The sequence below is a fragment of the Globicephala melas genome, chromosome 20, assembly GCF_963455315.2.
Source record: "Globicephala melas chromosome 20, mGloMel1.2, whole genome shotgun sequence".
NCBI classification, from domain to species: Eukaryota; Metazoa; Chordata; class Mammalia; order Artiodactyla; family Delphinidae; genus Globicephala; species Globicephala melas.
In genome coordinates, this window is record NC_083333.1 from 18894081 (window position 1) to 18916977 (window position 22897).

Genomic DNA, 22897 nt, shown 5'->3' on the forward strand with positions numbered 1-22897 from the left:
CCACAGAAGCCAGTACATAAATGACGGCCTGGGCTCCAAGCTCTGTCACGCTCATCAATCCTGAAATGTTCAAAAAGTGGAGTAAAGTGAACATTTTCCTTATGAAACTAGAACCTAATGTAATTTCAGAGAAGCCAAGGTTGCCCCCAGAAGCGTAATCCAATGGCAGAATTCACTGTCTGTGCCAAGGAGAAGCCCATTCAGGAAGCATCCAGGAACTGCAGCAGCTAAGATGGGACACAGGCTCATTCCAGAAGCCCCCACTTCACCAGGGAACAAAACACGGGGCTTAAGTAGAAAACCAGGCGGTGTCCGGGGGTGCAGGTCATCCTTCAGGGAGACGGGGGACCACAGTACGGAGGGAAGGACAGAGGGCAGTGGAACTCCATGAGAAGTGATGGCACTATGAACGCATTCCAGTGTCCACAGAAACTTTCAGATCAAGTATTATTACCCTCTGTCTCTGCTGTTTCCTCTGTTCCTCCACTAGCAGTGGATGGCTAAGGTGAATGCCCGTGACCAAAACTGTTCTAGGTCGGAAAGAAACAGAGCGAGGCTACAACACAGCAAAATCCGTCACTCTGTAAACGCCCAGCAACAGTCGGCCGAGCCACACAGTGGCCAGCGTCCTGAGACCTAGACTTGGGCTTTGTTCTGCTCCGTGACCTTGGCAGGTCGCTCCATGACCTTAGCAATCGTCCCTTTCAAAGCTACAAAATGAAAGGCAGTGGGGTAGCACAAAGCCCCACCCAGCCTGAATAGTGTGCTTATGGTCGCATGGGCAGTGAGACCTGTACGGAGATCTTCCACGAGGGCCTGATAAGACCAAGAGGAAGGAGAAGCAAACTTGGGTCTCCTGAAAAGCTCTGTAGACATGATTAACCAGGCTGGTGACAGGTTTCTACCGAAGTGCTGACCAACCTGCAAGGAAGGTTCCGACTTCAAAGGTCCACCACTCAATGCACACCATGAACATGCTGGGGATGGCCAGCTGGATGAAGGAGCCCCACTCCTGGAAACAGTCCCTGGTCCAACCTGGAGGACAGGAAAGAACACAGCATTTACTCTTCCACAGTCTGACACCAACAGTTCTATCTCACACGCGTGCCCGCACCAGAAGCTCAGAGACTGGGAGGAGCCGGTGTTCACCGGAAAAACAATGTACTTTAAAGAGGTCAACAAGCCCAGAGTTTGAGATGGTGGGAACAAGGCTGACAAAATGTAGTGAAACTGAAGTCTGTATACGCCCTGTGACCCACACGTTTCACTCCCGTTACACACAGCAGAGAAACGTGTGCAGAGTCCCATAGGAAACCACATAGGTATCCCTGTGGCCAGTGTGCTTGTGGGATGATGGGGCATCAAGGACACAATCACTGGGGAGCTAGAAGAGTAAAATATGATGGATGGGCACTATAGGGGAAAGTGGAACGCTGGGCGTACACGTGGCAGAATGATTAGATGAACTCCACTGTGCTCACAAGCAACTGAAGTAAAACTGGATAAACTGAACTACATCAAAATTGAAAATGTCTGGGTGTTAAAGGACACAATCAACAGAGTGAAGGCCAACACACGGGAGAAGATACTAGTAAATATTCCATCTGAAAAGGATACCTGGATATCATAATATCCAGAGTACAGAAAGAATTCCTACAGTTCAGCAGCAACAATTAAAAAGTGGGCAAAGGCTGGGGGCGCAGTGGTTAAGAACCCGCCTGCCAATGCAGGGGACACGGGTTCGAGCCCTGGTCCGGGAAGTTCCCACATGCCGCAGAGCAACTAAGCCCATGTGCCATAACTACTGAGCCTGCGCTCTAGAGCCCACGAGCCACAACTACTGAGCCCGTGTGCCACAACTACTGAGCCTGTGCACTTAGAGCCCACGCTCCGCAACAAGAGAAACCACCACAATGAGAAGCCCGCGCACCACAACAAAGAGTAGCCCCCGCTCTCCGCAACTAGAGACAGCCCACGCACAGCAACGAAGACCCAACACAGCCATAAAATAAATAAATTAAAAAACAAACAAAAAAACAAAACAAAAAAAAAAATGGGCAAAGGACTTGAGCAGACATTTCTCCAAAGAGGATACACAAATAGCCAACTGGCACATTTTTTAAAAACGCTCAACATCGCTGATCACTAGGAAAATGCAAATCAAAAAAACACAATAAGATATCATCTCACACCCATCAGGCGGCTGCTTTAAAACAACACACAAATAGAAAATAACAAGTTTTGGTGAGGATGTGGATAAACTGGAAGCCTTGTGCACTGTTGGTGGGAATGTAAAATGATGCAGCCGCTATGGGAAAACAGTATGGTGGTTCCTCAAAAAATTAAAAACAGAACTACCACATGGTCCAGCAAAATCATTTCTGGATATATATATGCATAAAAGAATTGAAAGCAGGATCTCAAAGAGATATTTGTATACCCACGTTCATAGCAGTATTATTCACAACAGCCAAAAGGTAGAAGCAACCCAAATGTCCACTCACAGATGAATGAATAAGCCAAATGTGGTCTATACATACAATGGAATATTATCCAAACTTAATAAAGGAAGGAAATTCTGACATATGCTACAGAATGGATGAACCTCGAGGTCATTACGCTAACACATAAGACAAAGGCACAGAAGACACATACTGTATAATTTTACTTATGTGAGATATCAAGAGTAGTCAAACTCACAGAATCAGAAAGGAAGACAGTGGTTGCCAGGAGCTGGGGGAAGGGAGCATGGAGAATTGTTAAATGGATACTGACATATGGGGAGAAATTGACAATAATACAATAGTAGTAGTAACACCCCACTTACATCAGTGGACAGAAAATCAATGTGGTCTTAAATGACACAATACACCAGTTGGACTTAACAGATATCTACAGGACATTACAACCAAAAACAGCAGAATTACACATTCTTTTCAAGTGCACAGTGGACATTCTGCAGGATCGATCACATGCTGAGCCACAAAACAAGCCTCAACAAATGTAACAACAATTTGTAACAACAAATGTAAGAGGACAGAAATTATATATCAAGCATTTTTTTCCAACCACAACAGTATAAAACTAGAAAACAACTTAGAAAGAAAAATGGGAAAAGAAGAAACACATGGAGACTGAAAAACATGCTACTGAAAAACCAATGGGTCAATTAAGAAATCAAAGAGGAAATCAGAAAATAACTTGATACAAATGAAGATGGAAACACAACACTGCAAAAATCTATGGTATACAGCACAAGCAGACGGAAGTTTATAGCCACACAGGCCTTCCTCAAGAAACAAGAAAAATCTCAAATAAACTACCTAACCTCCCACCTAAAAGAATTAGAAAAAGAAAAACAAAGCCCAAAGTCAGCAGAAGAAAGGAAGTAAAGATCAGAGGGGAAATAAATGAAAGAGAGATTTAAAAAAAAAAAACCACAATAGAAAAGATCAATGAAACCCAGAGCTGGTTTTTTGAAAAGATAAACAAAACTGATAAACCTTTAGCCAGGCTCACCAAGAAGAAAAGAGAGAGGACCCAAATAAAATAAGAAGATATTTGCAAACCATATATATGATAAGGGATTAATATCCAAAATATACAAAGAACTCATACAACTGAACATCAAAAAACAAAACAATCCTGAGCTTCTCTGGTGGTGCAGTGGTTGAGAGTCCACCTGCCAATGCAGGGGACACAGGTTCGTGCCCTGGTCCGGGAAGATCCCACATGCCGCGGAGCAGCTGAGCCTGCGCGCCCAGAGCCTGTGCTCCACAACGGGAGAGGCCACAACAGCGAGAGGCCCACGTACCGCAAAATAAATAAATAAATAAATAAATAAACAATCCTGGGACTTCCCTGGTGGCGCAGTGGTTAAGAATCCGCCTGCCAACGCAGGGGACATGGGTTCGAGCCCTGGTCCAGGAATATCCCACATGCCGCGGAGCAACTAAGCCCGTGCGCCACAACTACTGAACCTGCGCTCTGGAGCCCGCGAGCCACAACTACTGAGCCTGTGTGCCACAACTACTGAAGCCCGAGTGCCTAGAGCCCGTGCTCTGCAACAAGAGAAGCCACTGCAATGAGAAGCCCGTGCATAGCAATGAAGAGTAGCCCCCGCTCACCGCAAATAGAGAAAGCCCGTGCACAGCAATGAAGACCCAACGCAGCCAAAAATAAATAATAAAAAATTTTTTGATTAATAGGCAGAAGACTTGAATAGACATTTTTCCAAAGACATACAGATGGCCAACAGACACATGAAAAGATGCTCAACATCACTAATCATCAAGAGAAATGCAGATTAAAACTGCAATGAGATATCACCTCACACAGGTCAGAATGGCCATCATCAAAGAAGACCACAGATAACAAATGTTGGCAAGGATGTGGAGAAAAGGGAACCCTCTTGCACTGTTGGTGAAAATGTAAATTGGTGCAGCCACTACGGAGAACAGTATGGAGGTCCCTCAAAATTCTGAAAATAGAACTACTATATATGATCCAGCAATCCCACTCCTGGGTATATATCCAAAAAATAAGGAAAAGACTAATTCAAAAGATACATGCACCCCAATGTTCAAAGCAGCACTATTCACAATAGCGAAGACATGGAAACAACCTAAATGTCCATCAGCAGAAGAATGGATAAAGATGTGGTACGTACGTACAATGGAATATTACTTGGCCATAAAAAATGAAATAATGCCATTTGCAGCAACATGGATGGACCTGGAGGGTATTATGCTTGATGAAATAAGTGAAACAGAGGAAGACAAATACTGTATGGTACCACTTATATGTCTAAAAAATAAAACTAGTGAATATAATGAAACAGACTCACAGATACAGAGAACAAACTAGGGGTGATCAGTAGGGAGAGAGAAGGGGAAGGGGCAAAATAAAGGTAGGGGATTAAGGGTACAAACTATTGTGTATAAAATAAATAAGCTACCAAGATATATTGTACAGTACAGGGAATATAGCCAATATTTTATAATAACTATAAATGGAGTATAATCTATAAAATTTTTCTATCACTATACTGTACACCTGAAACTAAAATCAAAAATTCACTATACCTAAATTGTAAAGAGTAATGAAAAGAATTTTACTTGTTCCTTCCCATCAAGACTGGAAAGGAGGGGCTTCCCTGGTGGCGCAGTGGTTAAGAATCCACCTGCCAATGCAGGGGGACACGGGTTTAATCCCTGGTCCGGGAAGATCCCACATGCCGCGGAGCAACTAAGCCCATGCACCACAACTACTGAGCCTGCACTCTAGAGCCCGTGAGCCACAACTGCCGAGCCTGCGTGCTGCAACTACTGAAGCCTGCATGCCTAGAGCCCATGCTCTGCAACAAGAGAAGCCACTGCAATGAGAAGCCTGCGCACTGCGATGAAGAGTAGACCCCGTTCACCGCAACTAGAGAAAGCCCACGCACAGCAACAAAAACCCAACGCAGCCAAAAATAAAATAAATAATTTTTTTTAAAAAAACCACACAGAAAAAAGAATTCTTAAAAAAAAAAAAAAAGACTGGAAAGGAAAAAGTAAAATTCTCTCTTCACACATGACACCATCCTATACCTACCCAAAGAATCCACAAGAAAGCTCCTAGAAAGAACAGATCAGTTCAGCAAAGTGTCAGGTACAAGATCAACAGAAAGGGACAGAAAGTAGAGGTTACCCAGGGCTGGTCAGAGGGAAAATGGGAACTTACTGCTTAATGGGTAGAGTTTCTATTTGGAGAGAGAAAAATGTTTTAGAAATGGATGGTGGTGATAATTGCATAACACTGTGAATGTACTTAAGGGCACTAAATTGTACATTTAAAAACGGTTAAAATGTCAAATTTTATATTACATATATTTTACTACAATTCAAAAAATAGAAAACAGGGCTTCCCTGGTGGCGCAGTGGTTGAGAGTCTGCCTGCCGATGCAGGGGACACGGGTTCGTGCCCCGGTCTGGGAGGATCCCACATGCCGCGGAGTGGCTGGGCCCGTGAGCCGTGGCCGCTGAGCCTGTGCGTCCGGAGCCTGTGCTCCGCAGCGGGAGAGGCCACAACAGTGAGAGGCCCGCATACCACAATCAAAAACCAAAAACCAAAAAAATAGAAAACAAAAACAGATCTATTGGGCATCCCTTGGTGGTGCAGTGGTTGAGAGTCCGCCTGCCGATGCAGGGGACACGGGTTCGTGCCCCGGTCTGGGAAGATCCCACGTGCCGCGGAGCGGCTGGGCCCGTGAGCCATGGCTGCTGAGCCTGCGCGTCCAGAGCCTGTGCTCCGCAACGGGAGAGGCCACAACAGTGAGAGGCCCGCGTACCAGGGAAGAAAAAAAAAAAACAGATCTATTTTACTAAATTTATAAATGGATGTTAGGATACTTAAGGGACTTTAGCTAAGTTGAAAGTGGTGCTGACTGTTTAAGAGTTCCATCTGTTCATGTGATTTGATAAGACATTAATCAAACTTCACTTGAACAGAGCAGAGTGACTTGCAAGAAACAGCTAGGATTTTGTATTTGCAATTTTAACTCACTTAATATTAATTCTTACAAACCAGTAGGTTTCTATGAACAAAAGCTGCCTTCGTAGATGTAAAAAAAAAAAAAAAAAACTCACGTTGAACCTGTAACTTTTATATTTTCAGTAACTTAAATATTTTATAGAATTTTTAAATTTCCCAAAAGATAAAAACAAAAAAAGTCTGAGGGAAAAAAAAATTCAGAGACCAGAATCACATCTTTCTGAACAATAAATAACATAAGAAAGTAATGTCCTCATTACCTCCCCAGGTGTGGACGTGGATTTTTTTCCACCACACGTACAGGAAGAGAAGAGCAGACAGGGAGAACTGGGAAGTGGTGTTCGCCCAGGCAGATCCTCTGAAGGAGAAAAAGCTATCGTCACCCGTGAGTACATTCCTCCCAAATAATAAGCTTTCGCTCTCACAGTGATTAGATGAGCCCATAGCTCCTGGACTATCTTCTTTTTCAACACCAGATCCACTTATAATAGACTTGTTTTCTTTTCATCAAGATTGAATTTTTGTGGAAAAACCCAATGCTACTAGAAAAGCAAAAGGACATAAAGACTTATCACCCTTCCTTGTTCTGATAGCCTTAAATAAACCATCAAATAAATTCTTAAACATACTTAGTTCAAAGGCTATGGCAGGGATTTCCCTGGTGGTCCAGTGGGTAAGACTCCGCACTCCCAATGCAGGGGGCCAGGGTTCGATCCCTGGTCGGGGAACTAGATCCCACATGCATGCCGCAACTGAGACCCAGCACAGCAAAAGATAGATAGATAGATGATAAATAAATAAATAAAGCAAGCTATGGCAGACAGCAACTGTGTTCAACAACTGGTCTAGGGTCATAGTAGTTTTATTTCCCAGGATTATAACAAATTTGTTTTGTCTTGGGAAATAACCTGAGAGCATCGTCAATGGATGACATTTTAGCCCCACAAATAGAATGTACCCTGTCCTGGCGCAGAGACCAGGAACTCTGATTCTCTTCTGTTTCTTCATTTCACTCTCCTGACCAGTTCTCACAGTTTTTCATTTCTTAATCCATCCCTGTGTTTTTCTCCTCTTACCCACCTGTTCCCAAACTGCCCTCTGTATATGTTTAAAAAAACCTTCTAAAAGACAGTCTCTGAGCTTCACCTTCAGAGAAGCCTGCTGAGATGCTTACGTGGGTCAGTGTCACCGCTTCTCAAACTTGGCCCCTGACTCTTCATTCCCCCACGGCCAAAGCCTCTTTCGGTTTTCTGGAAGGTGTTACAAATGTTTTTTCATTGATTGGTCTGTGTTCCAACTCTGCATAATCCTTCAATTAATGGCGTGTGTGTGTGTGTGTGTGTGTGTGTGTGTGTGTGTGTGTACATATATTCTTTTTATTTATTTTTTTTTTTTGCGGTACGCGGGCCTCTCACTGTTGTGGTCTCTCCCGCTGAGGAGTACAGGCTCCGGACGCGCAGGCTCAGCGGCCATGGCTCACGGGCCCAGCTGCTCCACGGCATGTGGGATCTTCCCGGACCGGGGCACGAACCCATGTCCCCTGCATCGGCAGGCAGACTCTCAACCACTGCGCCACCAGGGATGCCCACTGTATATATTTTTTACTGCAACCGACAGAATTAAATTTCCGTCATTATCCAGTACCCACATGCCATAGAAGCGAACATCTCATGAAAAACACCCCCAGGCCATGTTCTATTTCCTATTCTATTTCATCTTATTTCATTCATAATATATTTAATCTTTCAAAGTGCTGGTCATGACCCACGAAACCAGTTTTCATTTATAAAGAAACACACTGCCCTAGGGAACTCCCTGGCGGTCCAGTGGTTAGGACTCTGCACTTTCACTGCAGTGGCCCAGGTTCAGTCCCTGGTGGGGGAACTAAGATCCCACAAGCTGTGCAGCACAGCGGAAAAAAAGAAAGAACACTGCCCTAAACACTGCCCTAAAGCACCTCAAAACTGCCGGGGCCCGGTCCACGAGTGCTGGTGAGATCACGCCAGCCACACGGAGGAAGCAGGCTCTGGGGGCCTCAAGTGAGGGGGGACCAGCACGTGGCACCCGCCCGGGGAGGTCTTACTCTGTGTGACCCCCGCCTGCTCGAGCTCCTTCGAGACGGAATCTGGCTCCATTCCTTTACAATCCAGGGACAACGGGAAAATCCCTACAGGCCTCTGCCCACCTCCTGCCTTTGCTGGGGTCACCCCTCCCTGTGTGCCCAGGCTCGGGATCGCCCTCCTCCGGGCGGGTGTCAGCTCCCCGCTCTCCCCGGACTAAGCCCCAACGTTCCCCCCTCCCGGGTTCCAGGGCACCCGCTGCCCATGAACACAGCTTGGCATTCCCCACTGGGCTGCCCCCTCCCCTGCATCCCAGCCGGCACACAGAAGGCACTCAGTACGTGGGGAACGGAGGGGTCACTACTCACGCCACTCCGAAGTCCAGGGCGTACAGCAGGAGGGCATTCATGCCCACGTTGAGGACGTTCGCTGCAATGCCGGTAACCACTTGAGGCAGGATGATGCCCTAAGAGCCCCAGGCACACAGGGAAACATGAGCACTTTCAACAGCCTGTCAGCTGGGTGGTGCGAGCGAGCAAGGAACATACATCGGCCTCCGCCGCCCGGCTCCCAGCACAGGGCTCCTAAAACCCTTGCCATTCCCTCAGTGCTAAGAGCACCAGGGGCATCTCTTATTCTAATATCTGGTCTTTGACCCCAGCTCTGACACAGAGCTCCTGAAAGCCTTATGAATTCCTTAGTTATAAAGAGTACCAAGAGTATCTTTTGTTCTAATGAGGCGACCCAGGATGGGCTCCGGGATGGGCTCCGGTCACCACGGTTTTCAGGCTCCCCACCCCCACTCTCGAGAGGGGGGACGGGCTGGAAATGGAGCTAATGAACGAGGACGCCGTTGTGAGGACACCTCCATAAAGTCCCAACAGCGTGGGCTTCAGGGAGCTTCCAGGCGGGTGCACACAGGCACAGAATCCCAGCGAGAAAAGAGAGAGGACAACCACGCCAGCCAGGTCCCAGCGTGAGGTCTATAAGGAAAGACCACCTGCGAGCGCCAGGACCAAGGCTGGGGGCACACGAGGTCACCTCACCCAGAGTACCCAGCGATGCCCGTGGCGGAGCAGGGGTACCGTGAACGCCCATCCCTTTATTCTTACTTTACTCACTTCGTTTGTATCTGCTGCCCACGCGACACTGGTACTTTCTCTAAGTAAGACTTCTGCATTTTCCCCCTGCATTTAAACGGCTGACCACTGTCAAAGTGCAATGGCTTCGTGGACAAACCGTGACACGCAGGCATTGGAGGCTCAGTTCGGTGGGCTGGAGCGCCTCTCAACTCTGCCCGCACCCACCCTGCCCTGTGCTACACGAGGCCCCGGGGGGCCCTGCACATGGCTGCGGTGGTGGCCGTGGGACACTGGGTCCTCCTCCTCTAAAACAGGTGCCAGTCAGTCTGAGGCCGGTGCAAAGCCAGAAACCAGGTGGCCTAGAGATGTGACGGGGCCGGGCATCTCTCTAGGGCAGGGCACATCCATCCACAAGACTCCACCCAGACAGAGCTCGGGTAGAACCTCGGAAAAAATTGTCCATTGCTTTTATGGAAAATTCCCTAAGATATTTACCGGGGGGTTGGGGTGGGTGGGCGGTGGCCCGGCTGGCAGCGTGGCACTCTGGCCAGTCCCGCGGGGCCAGGAAGCAGGCTGTGGACACGCAGGTGGCGACAGCGCTCAGCCTGGAGCTTGGACCAGAGCCCACTACCCTGGGGACCTCAGCGCAACAAGGCCTCTGCTGGAGCCTCAGTGTTCTCACTCGAGTGCATCTCTGTCTAAGCACAGTCAGGGTCGGGGCACAGAGCGAGGAAGGGGGCGTTAAGGATGGGCGAGATGGACGCGCGACGGTGGGGCTACAGGTGCAGCCCGGATGGAGAAGGTGCAGCCCGGTGGGGGACAGGTCCCAGGTGGCCCCCACTTCGAGGAGCCACACGTTTGGTTCGGTCTGGCTCCCGAGTCTCACTGAGCCTGGGGGAAGGGGCGGTGTGAGCTGGGACAGCCCAGGGTCCAGAGCCTCGGACCCTCAGCCCATTCCACCTTGAAGCCCGCCTTCCACCGTAACCCTCAGGCCTAGCCCAGCACTGGGCTGTCGTGTTGGAAAGAGAAATACTCGAAGCAGATCCTTAAGGCAGGATAGTTTGTAGAAAAAGATCTAGCAAATGCCAACTCAGAACCTACCCTCTTCAGCCCTAACTCTCCTCCTCTGTGAAGCTGGGTAAGATAATTACTTTCTTGCAAGATTGCGAGAAATGACTCTCAGCGCGCTGTTGGGCGTGTCTGCCTAAAACCCAAACTGGGGAAAGCTAGGGAAAAGCCCGCCCCTGAAATACAGACTTTTAAATATTGAAAACTTTAGATCAGACTTTGGAGCCAGGCTGAGTTCAAACCCCAGCTCCCTGGCTTACAATCTGTATGACCTTGGGCAAGTCACCTCATCTACATACCTTAGTTTTCTTATCTAAAAATGGAAAGGCTAGAGCCTACTCACATTGTTATTAGAATTAAGTTAATGTATTTATGAGGCAGTTAAGAACAGTATCTGGCACAGAGTAAAATTATCGTTAATAAATAAATAAAACAGAAATACCACATCGAGTTAGGGAAAAAAACATTGAGTACACATTTCCAGTATTATGGAATAAAACTATTAAAGAATCTGTACCTGACTTTGTAAATACTTTGCCTGCAGCTGGAACAGGAATGTGGCCTGTAAGATAAAATAGAAAAACAGCTCTTGTTGATTAAAAAAAAGTCTCATTCCCACAGTTTACGTCGGTTCTGGTGTTTAGTAAGATATTTATCTTGTTATGTGACCTCAAATTCAGAGACTCAGACCCACGCTAACCAAATGCTAGGATAATCAAATGCTACCTATTTGGATTTTCCCAGCGGACTCCGTGAGGACAAAAGCGAATTCTAACCAGCTCGAGAGAAGCCGCTCGCTGCCTTGACGTCTGAATGGCTCCGAGGGTGACAGCTGGCGGTCCTTCCCCAGATCCAGGCGGAGCCCAGGAAGCATCCTGATTAATTTGGAATCAAAGGTAACCCTAACCTAGAGACCCTCATGCAGAGTGAAGTCAGTCAGAAGGAGAAAAACAAATACCGTATATTAATGCATATATGTGGAATCTAGAAAAATGGTACAGATGATCTTATTTGCAAAACAGAAATAGAGACACAGACGTAGAGGACAAACATATGGACACCAAGAGGGGAAAGTGGAGGACGGGGTGGGATGAATTGGGAAGTTGGGATTGTCATCTATACACTGTTGATATAAAATAGTGTATGAAATAGATAACTAATGAGAACCTACTGTATAGCTCAGGGAACTCTACTCAACTCAATGCTTTTTGGTGACCTAAACGGGAAGGAAATCCAGACAAGAGGGGACATATGTATACATATGGCTGATTCGCTTTGCTATACAGTAGAAACTAACACAACATTGTAAAGCAACTATACCCCAATAAAAATTAATTTTAAAAAAAAGTAACCCTAGAATAAGGAAGGAAATGTCTTCCCCTTATCAGTGTTTATATTTAATTTAAGCTCTTGGACATCAAAGTGGCACAAGCTCTGAGGATCAGTGGGGTGGGGACGACAGGTCCAAGAAATTTTCAACTTTTGCATGAATAGCACGTTGATAAAATAAACAAACAAAAGGAGGGGAGGCCCCCGTTCACGAAACGCAAGGATGTTCTTGACACTTACCGGAAGAGAAGGGATTAAAATCATCACATAGATCTGGGCTATCCTAAAACAGACAACAAAAGAGCCTCCAGTTAATATTAAAACAATTGCTGGTCATGCTGTCTTCAAGCTGAATCCACAGAGTATGTTCTAAAAAATTAAAACTAAAAATAATTTATGTGGGAGAAAGTTAGTAACACTTGTAAGTGACTGTTTCTTTGCAACGTAAGTCGACATCACATCAGGCCTGCTAAATGTCTGCTTACTCAGGGGAGCTGGACTTGATGTTTTTCAGGTCATCCTAGGCAGAAAAGCTGGAAGGAACACAGCCAAATGAACTGAAAGTTGGGCAAAATTCGGAAGCCTCTTGCAAGAGCCAGGACTGCAGCTGTACCTCACAAGGAGGCACGACCAACAGTCTCCAAAAAGGACAGCCTGCATCTCCAGAAAGGACAGCTCCCCCTGCATCCGGCATCCCTGACATCACTGGGGAGCCTGCTAGAACTGAGGGTTAACAATCCCGACTCTAAAAACAAGCGTGAGGCGACCACGTTGCCCTCTTCTGCGCGTCAGGGAAAGACACTCTGTGCGTGTGCAAAACTCCAAACGGAGAAACTCCGTGCAGGGCAGGTGGGGCCATGCCTCCCGGAGGGCAGGGTCCCCGTGCATCTGCATCGGGGGGTCCCCACCAGCCCAGGGTCCCGCAGGCCAGAGTCACAGCTTCCACCTTCCACAGGGTTCAAGTCCAGGTGACTGACCGAAAATGTCAACACAGGCAAGATAACCAAGCAGCCACTGACCGTGACCCCGCGCTTGTGACGCTAGAGATCCGGCTGACCTGGAGACCTCGGGGTCTTGCTTCAGGAACAGGAGGAGGCTCTCGGTGTTGAGGAGGAGGGCCCAGCACGGGAAGCAGCACAGCATCAGGACGAGGATGCTTCTCTGAAGGACGATCCCCACACGCTTTAGGTTCTTGGCTCCAAAGGACTTGGGAACACAAATACAGTGATGGAGAATGCAGCGCCTGGGCCACCTGCCCCGCCAACAGACCTCCACCGGAAGTGCCCTGCCCGCCTCCAGCAGCCCTGCCGGGTGCTTCCTGCCATCTGCTCCCACCCCAGCCGCTGAGCTGGTTGCCCGGGACGACTGGTCCCCTGCTCCAGGGAACCGGGCAGGAAAGAGCTGAGCTTAAAAGGTGTCAGAAGAACTGGGCGCATGTTGGAGCCTTCCGGATTCATTCAGCAGATACTTCTACAACACCTACTACGTGCCAGACAGCCGTGAGGCCTGGGAGCTAATTCAGCAGGGAGCAAAGTCCCTGCTCTCATAGAAAAAAGTCAATCCGGGAAGGGGAAGAGGAAGGAGTGTTGGGGTGGTGGTGAGCACAGCTCTTGACCTGGTGATGGGGGGGGCCTCACCTAGGGGCTGATGGCAAGAGAGTGAGCGGGAGCAGCCTGGGGGCGCTGCAGGGCTGGAACAGAGTGGGGGAGGGAGGGGAGGGGGAGGGGTCACTGGACAGCTCCAAGCAGAGGAACCCCACGAGCGGCGCGGCGGAGGGGCAGGTGGGAGGCCAGAGCACAGAGAGCAGGGAGGTGGACAGGCCGCTCCCCAGTGCCCCGGCCCAGGCCTCCTCTCTCTGCAAGTAACGGAATGACTGTCTCTTTCTTCAACCAAAAGCGACCGACCTCAACACACATTAAAAGAGACAATGGGACTAAATTAAACACCCGGTAACGGAAGAATGGAAATACCAGTGACATATTACAGAATATCATGCAAATATTAAATGGGAAAGTATACACTGACTTCATTGAAGCAGAACATTCTCCAAACACTGTTGAAGGGGAGGGAAAAAAAAACCCATATGTAAATTCTAGAGTTGTGTGGGTGCATAAATGTACACAGACTGAAATATCTGTAGGATATTCACCAAAAAGTTGATAGAGGTAACTGGGGGATGGGCGGGGGTAAATTTTAGTGATTTTTTCCACTTTTTAAAATACTTTTCTAGATAACCTAAAATTTCTATATGTGTTTGGCCTTTATAATCTTTTTAAAAAGCTATTTAAAATTTGGGCAACAATGTGCCACTATGGAAGTACACTTAATAATACAGAAAGATGTCCATTATATGATAAGTGGGGAAACAAGATACAGCCTTTTTGTTAAAGTATATATATGTATAAATGAAAATGACTGAAATGTTGAAATGGTGCAAAAAAAAAAAAAGGAACCCAAAAAACTCTTTTGAAATAAAATTTCATATCCTGTATCATGCCAATCCAGAGTTAGCTTTGGCCTAAATTACATTAAGTCCTTCAGAGCCGTGTTCAGCTTAGCCTGGAAAAACGATCTCGGGAAACCCTCATGCATTACCTGATGGGAGCCGAGGGCAACAGCTCAGGAGATACTACATTCGCTTAGCACTGCTCCTTCCTTGGCATGTAACCCTGTCCTCATTCTCCCAGGCTTTGGGTTTAAAGGTAGGACTCATCCATCATATACCACCCCGCCCCAGCCATTCATTCATCCATCCGACCATCCACCCACCCACCCACTCATTCATCCACTCATGCATCATATCCCCACCCACCCATTCATCCATCCATCATCCATCCATCCATCCATCAATCATACACCCACCCATTCATCCATCCATCCATCCATCATACACCCAACCCATTCATTCATCCACACACTCATTCATCATACAGCCACTCATCCACTCACCCATTCATCCACCCCCCCATCTCTGCCACCTCCTCACCCATTCAACAAATTTCCAAGGTACTTGCTCTACAGCAAGCACAATGCTGAACCACAGGGCTTCAGAGACTGAAAGGGACACAGCCTTTCTCCCTAAGGAGCTCAGAGTCTAGAGGGAAAACCACTCTGGTTATAGATCAGGTGGGTGAGATAAGAGCCAGAGCCGGGAGGAAAAGGCCTTGACTGGCATCCGTTGCTGCGCTGGTGATGCCCGTACACCAGCCCAGAGCTCCCAATCCCAGGACAGGCATAAGGATGGAGAGAAACGAGCAGAGTCAAGAAACACTACGAGTCCAAGTCAAGAGCCGTCAGCAGTTCTGCTAACGTGTGGAGATGGGGGAGGAAGCAGACAGCTTCTGGCTTGAGTGGCGGGTGGTGTATTCCTGAGAGAGGGAACTCTACAGGGGAACACTGGTGAGCTTAATCCTGGATGAGCTGGGTCTGAGGACAGAATGGAGCCTGGCCCTCTGGGAAGGGATGGGGGCAGGAGATGGCGACGTGAGTCTTCACCACCGCTGGCGGCGGGGGAGACAGCAGCCGGGGGAGGATGTACCACAGTGGGAGGGAGGTGCGGGCAGGGGGCTCCAAGGGGCAGGAAGAAGAAGAACAGACAGCACAGACTGAGAAGGAGCCACCGGAGAGGTGGCTGGACCACTGGCAGGATCCGCAACCGTGGCAACCAGGGAGTGGTGGAGAGTGGCGGTGGCTGCGCAGGTTAAGGACCAGGATCGGGCGGGGGGTGGGGGGGGGGGCGGGGGGGACACGCAGGAACGGAATCAGTGATGGGTGCCGAGTCCAGGGCGGTGTCCAGACAGGGACCACAAGGGACACCTTCAAGCAGCTTGGTTTGAAGGAGAGGAGAGACGGAGGGGCAGTGGATGAAGGAGGACGGTTTTAGGGTGGGAGGGATCAGACAGGACGGAAAAAGGAAAACAGCCCTGAGTAGATGGACCAGAGGACAGGGTTAGTAAAGCCAGCTCCGCGCCATTTACAGCCATCAGCAGCGGGGTGGCCGACAAACAAAAGGCCGCAAAACCACAGCCTGACCTCAGTCCCCTAGATTGGGTCTACGACGAAAGATCACTGACAAAGAAAGGTCTGTGGGGCAGGGTGGTCCTCACCTGAGACATGAGCGTGTCACAAGCGGAGGCCAAGCCAGTTCCAACGGAAATCCCGGCGACATTCACAACCTGCAAGGGACAGCAGACCAGGTGTGGCAAGCGTCCGGGGACCAGGCGGGAGCAGCTGGTGATCTGTGTCTCAGATCACATGGTGTCCACATCTGTCCTTGTCGACTGTCACACAGAACGTACAGTCTAACTAAAGGATCACAGTCACCTGCGTCGACCAGGGGAGCCAACAACCTAGTTTTTCCTAAACCCACGGCGCATTACCACTTCTGTATTTAATAAAAGTACCGTTGCGGTTAACACCTGAAGGTGATACCCCTGATCTGCGGTGTGCATTGAACGACAGCAAACCTGGACTGAGCACGTGCTTCGTGCAGGGTCGTCCCCAGCCCGTCACACACACAGTGCTGCGATCACCACTCCCGTTTTATGGGTCATCTGAGTCACAGCAAGTTACATCACTCAGATGGTGACCTGAAGCTGGGCAGCCTGGCCCCAGGCTCTGGTCCTCCAGTGAGGAACTGCACAACTTTTGTGTCAGCCTCTCGCCCAGACCCCACCCAGTGCCCCCGACAACCAGGGGCACAAGCGGTAACCTGCAGGTAAGGGTCAGAGCCCAGCAGAGCTGGGTGGGGGGAGCTAAGACCCTCGTTTCCATCCTGGGCTCACATTTAGCAGTGACGGCAGCCCCGGGATGACCTTCTCGGCCGAGCCCCCAGGAGTGGGTGACAGGCCACCCTCAGAGCAGGAGGGGACATCCACCCCAAGATGCTCTCTGCTGAGTCCACCCAGGACAGCGTCAGGGCAAAAGCCCCAGAACACCTGGGCTTTCCAGGAAGAGAGAAAGAGGAAGCATGCCAATTTCTCAAGAGTTTTGTATTGAAAAACAATGTCACACGTGAGCCTTTTTTGGGTAAATGAATGCACTTTGGTGTCATTCTTCCTCTACAACTTCAAGTCCATCTGGGTCAAGTTACTATTCAGAGACGGCTTTGGTTAAAGCCAACGAGCTTTTTACCAGCCCAGCCCTGATGTCACACTTTCCCCTCCCAGCAGCCAGTGATAAAAGATGCACAGGAGCTGCTACTGTATCTCTCAGAGCACGTCATCTGGGACCCGGGTTTCCACTTCATGAAACTCTGCAAGAGAAACTCCCTACGACTCAGCATCGAGAAAAGCTGCTCTTCCCTGAGAGATGGCTCAGGGGCCCTTGGGGGAGCCACATGGGTGGGGAGTTCGAGCAGATGTGCAGCCCCTCAGATGCCAGTCTCCACCACCCCACCTTGCGTCGTCTTCCACCCGTGTGGCTTGGACCCAACTCTATCTGCCTTGAAAGTATTTTTATAAACCAACTCAAATGCTCTGTGGAACAAGGTGGGTATATAGAAATGTTCTTTGCTTTTAAAACCAAACACTTTGGGCTTCCCTGGTGGCACAGTGGTTGAGAGTCTGCCTGCCGATGTAGGGGACACGGGTTCGTGCCCCGGTCTGGGAAGATCCCACATGCTGCGGAGCGGCTGGGCCCGTGAGCCATGGCCGCTGAGCCTGCGCGTCCGGAGCCTGTGCTCCGCAACGGGAGAGGCCACAACAGTGAGAGGCCCGCGTACCGCAAAAAAATAAATAGAGTTTTCTTGAAATGAGTCTACTGTCTCCTTAGCAATTTGTTACAATTTTAACAGCCGATTAAAAGCAAAAGTCTGGCCACCCACTGCCCGATAAGACAGGCACAGACCCCCTTATCTAAGACCTTATCCACAGAAATGCCCGACTTTGGAACATACCCACCTTCCCACATGCCCTTTTCAAGCCTGTCTGTATAATTTTAGGTTTGTATCTACTGTATTATTTTTTTTTGTTAGTCACCCACCAAATCTTTGTTTTTATTGAAATATACAATTTTGATTTACAATGTTGTGTTGGTTTCAGGCGTACAGCAAAGTGATTCCGTTTTATATATGTGTATGTGTATCTATTCTCTTTCAGATTCTTTTCCATTATGGTTTATCACAGGGTATTGAGTATAGTCTGCTGTGCTGTACAGTAGGACCTCGCTGGGTGTATTCCTATTTTATTTTTACTTCAAAAACTAGGAACTCTTCTGTTACCCTCTTATCATTGAGTGCTTTAGGGGAAAAACAAAAAGAGGGAAAGAATCACCAAAAAACACATAAAATCTGAATCCCCTTCCCAAGATAGGTTTCAAAATAGTTTTGGTGAAATAAATGAAAAACCAGGCACCGTGGGATTGTACAGGCGTACGCAATCATCATGCTTTAAACCCTCGCCACGTTACAGATGGGAAAACATAAAGGCGCAGAGCTGAGGAGAAAAACATACATTCAGGGGATGCCTGGGTGAGAGTCGGCTGCTCGGGTCTCCGAAGTTACGCATTTCTGAGACGTCTGCTGGGGCCGCATCTCTGCTGGTACCAGGCTCGGCAGAAGTTAACAGGAGCCGCCGATCACAAGAAAGCAGGCAGAGACAGACCAGCACAGCCCGGAGGGGGAGGCTCTGGGCTGCCTGCGAGTCCTCAGGGACAGTTTTGTGCAGGTGACCCTGCCCTGTCTAGGCAGACACACCCGGACCTCGCAAGCAGGTAACAGAAAGTCCCGGAGGTCAGAAGCCGGGAGGGGCGCGACTCTGGCTGCAGAATGGGGGGGCGGGGGCAGGATGCAGTCAGGGCGGGAGGAGGGGAGGCCCTGCGGCTGGCAGGAGGGATGAAAGCCGCACTGGGAGAGTAGTAGCAGGAAACAGAAAAAAAGTGAGTTTAAGAAATGTGGGAAATTAAGGCAGCAGGGCTTGCTGACTGATGCAGACAGGGGGCCATGTGTAGGGTGCTCCCAGGGCAGGATGGTCACCCACAAACAGAGGAGGAGGGGGAAGAGAAGAAGCAGCACAACTACCAGAAGGGGAACCAGGGAGGACTGGCAGGTGCGAAGAGTTCCCAGGAGAGAGGTGGGGGAAGGCGGCCAGGTGAGGGCAAGTTCTCTGGAGATTGGGGGCGGGGGGGGGGTCCCTGGCAACTTTCAGAAGAGTAGGTTAAGTGGAACAGTGGGGAAACAGGCCAGTTTGCAATGGGGAGAAAAGGAAAATGAAGACGCAGTGTAGACTTTCTGGCAGAGTGTTAAGTGGATAGAGGCCAGAGAGGGGGCTGCACAAGGAGAGACTTGGGTACTTTATCATAATTCAGTAGCACTAGTGAAAGGGAAGGGGCTGGAGGAGAAAGGATGGTTCTGAGCCCAGGTAGAAGGCTGGTCTCAAAGAAAAAAGTGATGAGAGACTTCCCTGGTGGCGCAGGGGTTAAGAATCCGCCTGCCAATGCAGGGGGCACTGAATCGAGCCCTGGTCTGGGAAGATCCCACATGCCGCAGAGCAGCTAAGCCCATGAGCCACAACTACTGAGCCCGCGCGCCTAGAGCCGGTGCTCCGCAACAAGCCACCATAATGAGAAGCCCGCGCACCTCAACAAAGAGTAGCCCCCGCCCACCGCAACTAGAGAAAAGCCCGTGCGCAGCAACAAAGACCCAATCAGTGCAGCCAAAAATAAATAAATAAATAAATAAATTTTTAAAAAGAGAGAGGGAGAAGAGTGATGAGGACCCAGGTGGCAGGGCTGAAGGAAGAGCAGGGGGAATCAGGCACTGACTGGCCCTGGATTCTGAGAGGGGACCAAGCGGGGGCTGCAGAGCGAGCGAGGACGGAGGGATCCCAGCATGGGAAACCCCCATGAGGGCAAAGGACAGGCAGCAAGGGTGTGCGGACTTGACAGGGCTCCAGGGATAAAGGGTGGTGAGCGGAAGTGTAAAGTTTAAAGCTTCTGCTGTGGGTGCACACGGCGGGCTGGAAATGTGCAGGGTGTGGATCCCGATGTGCATTCGGTGGTCCTGGAAGCCAGCGAGATGGAGGGAGGCGGAGACAAGCCCTCAGGTCCTGAGGTTGTCAGTGAACACAGAAGAGGCCACGTACAGATCATCAACAAGGAAAAGTACAGGATGGTGTACCAGGTAGGTTGTCCAAAACTGGGTGCTGGGAAAGGAGAGTCTGCATGCAAAAGAATGAAGCTGGACCCCTATCTCACACCATACACAAAATCAACTCAAAATGGGTGAAAGACTTGAGCATAAGACCTGAAACCATAAAACTCCTGGAAGAAGACTTAGGCGGTAAGCTCCTTTAACAAGTCTTGGGCATGATTTTTTGGATCTGACACCAAAATCAGAGGCAAGAAAAGCAAAAGTAAACGGGACTACATGAAACTGAAAAGCTTCTGCACAGCAAAGGAAACCATCAACAAAATGAAAAGGCAACCTACCAAACGGGTTCACCCAATAACAGACCTGTAACTAAAATGTATGATTCCACATACCAAGGTGGTGTCAACCATAAGGAAAACTTCTGTGGCCCCGCCATGATCTTAGCGCTCTACCCACCTGGGTGGGAACAGGAGGGGCATTTTCTGAGACTGGGAAAGACCGTCTGCCATTACCAGCAGAAGCTTTTCACCTTCTTTGAAAGCATGGATGAAATGCAGGAGAGAGGCAGCTTTCCACTACATCACCAACAAAAATACAGGGACTTCAAAGGGGGTGTAATTTCAATCCATGGTGGCAGGGAGACACTTTATTACAAGGCTGAAATAGCACCACCTTAACGAGCTGTGTAATTCAAACTAACAGCAGTCAACCTAGTTCTAGATGTGTTATCTGGTTTAACTTCATAATAGAAAAAAAAATGCAGTTCTTTTAGTTCTACCAGCAGACTTCGCCTCATTGCTACGAATTCTTTGCAATACCCGGTCCCCAGACCACTTGGAGTCAGTGGGATAGTTTGAGAGTACGGAGAACACCTTTTCTAAGTAGTTGACACAACCTCCTTCCAAATCTAACGACAGGGTAATGGAACCCCCGGGTCAAGCTCGGACCGCGTGAAGGTGCAGGTGTCAGACATCACACAATTCACATTCCAGGCTTTTCCAAGTCGTCAGCCCCCCTCCCCCGCAAAAGAATGTAAAAACCTACCGAGACAGCAAGCGTAACCGCGTCCAACTCGACCTTGCCCAGGTGTCCGCAGAATACGGAGCTGACGAGGCTGATGAGAAAGATCAGCAGCTGCGCGAGGAACTGGGGGAGGAAAGCGGAGGCCAGCGCGTTACACCGACCCTCCCGCCTGAGACGGCGCGGGACGGCGCTGGTCCACCGGCCGGACCGCGGGGGACGGGGTGACCGCCGGGAGAGGAACCACGGGATGAGGGACCGCGGTGGACGGGGGGGGACCGCAGGGAGAGGGACCACGGGATGAGGGACCGCGGGGGACGGGGGGACCGCGGGGAGAGGGACCACGGGGGACCGGGGGGACCGCGGGGAGGGCGGCGCGGGGCCGCGCACTCACCACTGGGCCCGCGAGCGCCGCCAGCTCCGCCGTCTCGCGCCCCACGTCGGGCGGCAGCGCGCCCCGCAGAGGCCGCAGGCATTCGCGCCAGCCGGGGGTCCCGGGCCGCTGGCCGCCGTCGCGGGCGGACGAGGGGCTCTCGGCGGCGAGCGGCGCAGGGGCGAGGGGGTTCTCCATGCGGTCGCGGGAGGGGTCGGCGGCGGACGCGCCAGCTCCGAGAGTGCGCGGGAGGCGGCGGGGGCGGTGGGCCTGATATGGTGTGGGCTGGGTGGGCGGGGCGGCGGGCGGTGGCGGGATTGGGGGTGGGGAGGCCCCGCCCCGCCCGCCCCGCCCCCTACCGCCGCCGACCCGGCCCCCGCCTTCCGTGGCCCACGGGACTCGGGGGAGGGGCGGCCTTGGTTGGGGGGCGCGGAAGGGGCAGGTGGGAACAGTGCAGGGGGCGCCGAGTTAGCCTTCGCTGGTTTCCGGGTGATGTCTCCCCCCCAGGCTGGGTCAAAGAATTTACTCCCCGGGGGGTTGCGCTCCCTGCCGCCCGCAATTTGCAGCGGGTAGGACGAGCCCCCGTGCCCGGTGGAGAGGGAAAGAAAAGCCGGGACTGGGGCTTTGCTGGGGCCCCACCGCGAGGGCCACCTTGGGTCCAGCCTTCGTCTTGGTCCCTGGAAGGTGACCCTCCACTTAACTGACCCAAGAGGAACGAAGCGCTGAGGGTGGAGATGCCTTAAGGGAGTATCTCCACCCACCCACCCCCGCCGAAATCTGCCCTGGGGTGTTTTTCACCCAGAGGAGCTGCCTTTTCTCATTTTTTCCATTATCTGTTCGGCACGCCTAGCAGTTTGTATCCACCCCAGAAGGCAGCGTACTTAGTAGGTAGGAAGGCTTGCTAAGCGAACAGCGTGGAGCTAGCCCGGCAACGCGGCATGCAAGAATGACCCCTTAATCCAAGGCCGCTGTTGACTCGCCCTCCCACCCGCCAAGATGAGTTAGCAGTGATTGCATTTTCACAGCTCCAAAGACTTTCCCAATAATTGCCAAGGCCAAGGAGAAGAGCGCATTCATTAAGACCTCATCTTTTTGAGATGGGGCCGCACAAAACCTTCTGGATATACCGCGTCTCTGCCACTAAAAGCCTGCAGCTTTTTTAAGAGGAGGACAGGCCCAAACAAGACGAATAGGGCCTGCCCAGGACCCCATCCTCCCCTCTCATAGAACACTCTTCATTTTTGCTGCCTTCCAACTTTATCAACCCTTCCTTCTATCAAAATAAGACAGGGTCTGATTTTTCCCTCCAGTTTGCCTGGGTTAGCTCTTCGAAGCCTGTATT

The 22897-nt window shown here is 50.2% G+C and overlaps 1 protein-coding gene and 1 pseudogene across 1 annotated transcript in view; one reads left to right on the forward strand and one right to left on the reverse strand.

Annotated features, from left to right (window-relative positions):
- Positions 1-21753, reverse strand: part of LOC115855775 (multidrug and toxin extrusion protein 2-like) — a 50023-nt gene extending 28270 nt beyond the window's left edge. Inside the window, exons 1-9 of the mRNA XM_060290803.1 lie at positions 21577-21753; positions 21207-21308; positions 16180-16248; positions 13131-13279; positions 12314-12356; positions 11262-11306; positions 8963-9060; positions 6795-6892; positions 922-1035 (exon numbers count right to left, since the gene is read on the reverse strand). Coding sequence (XP_060146786.1) covers positions 922-1035; positions 6795-6892; positions 8963-9060; positions 11262-11306; positions 12314-12356; positions 13131-13279; positions 16180-16248; positions 21207-21308; positions 21577-21753 — 895 coding nt within the window. The remainder of the gene's footprint in view (positions 1-921; positions 1036-6794; positions 6893-8962; positions 9061-11261; positions 11307-12313; positions 12357-13130; positions 13280-16179; positions 16249-21206; positions 21309-21576) is intronic.
- Positions 1-22897, forward strand: part of LOC115855777 (receptor-binding cancer antigen expressed on SiSo cells pseudogene) — a 111211-nt pseudogene that overhangs the window by 74308 nt on the left and 14006 nt on the right.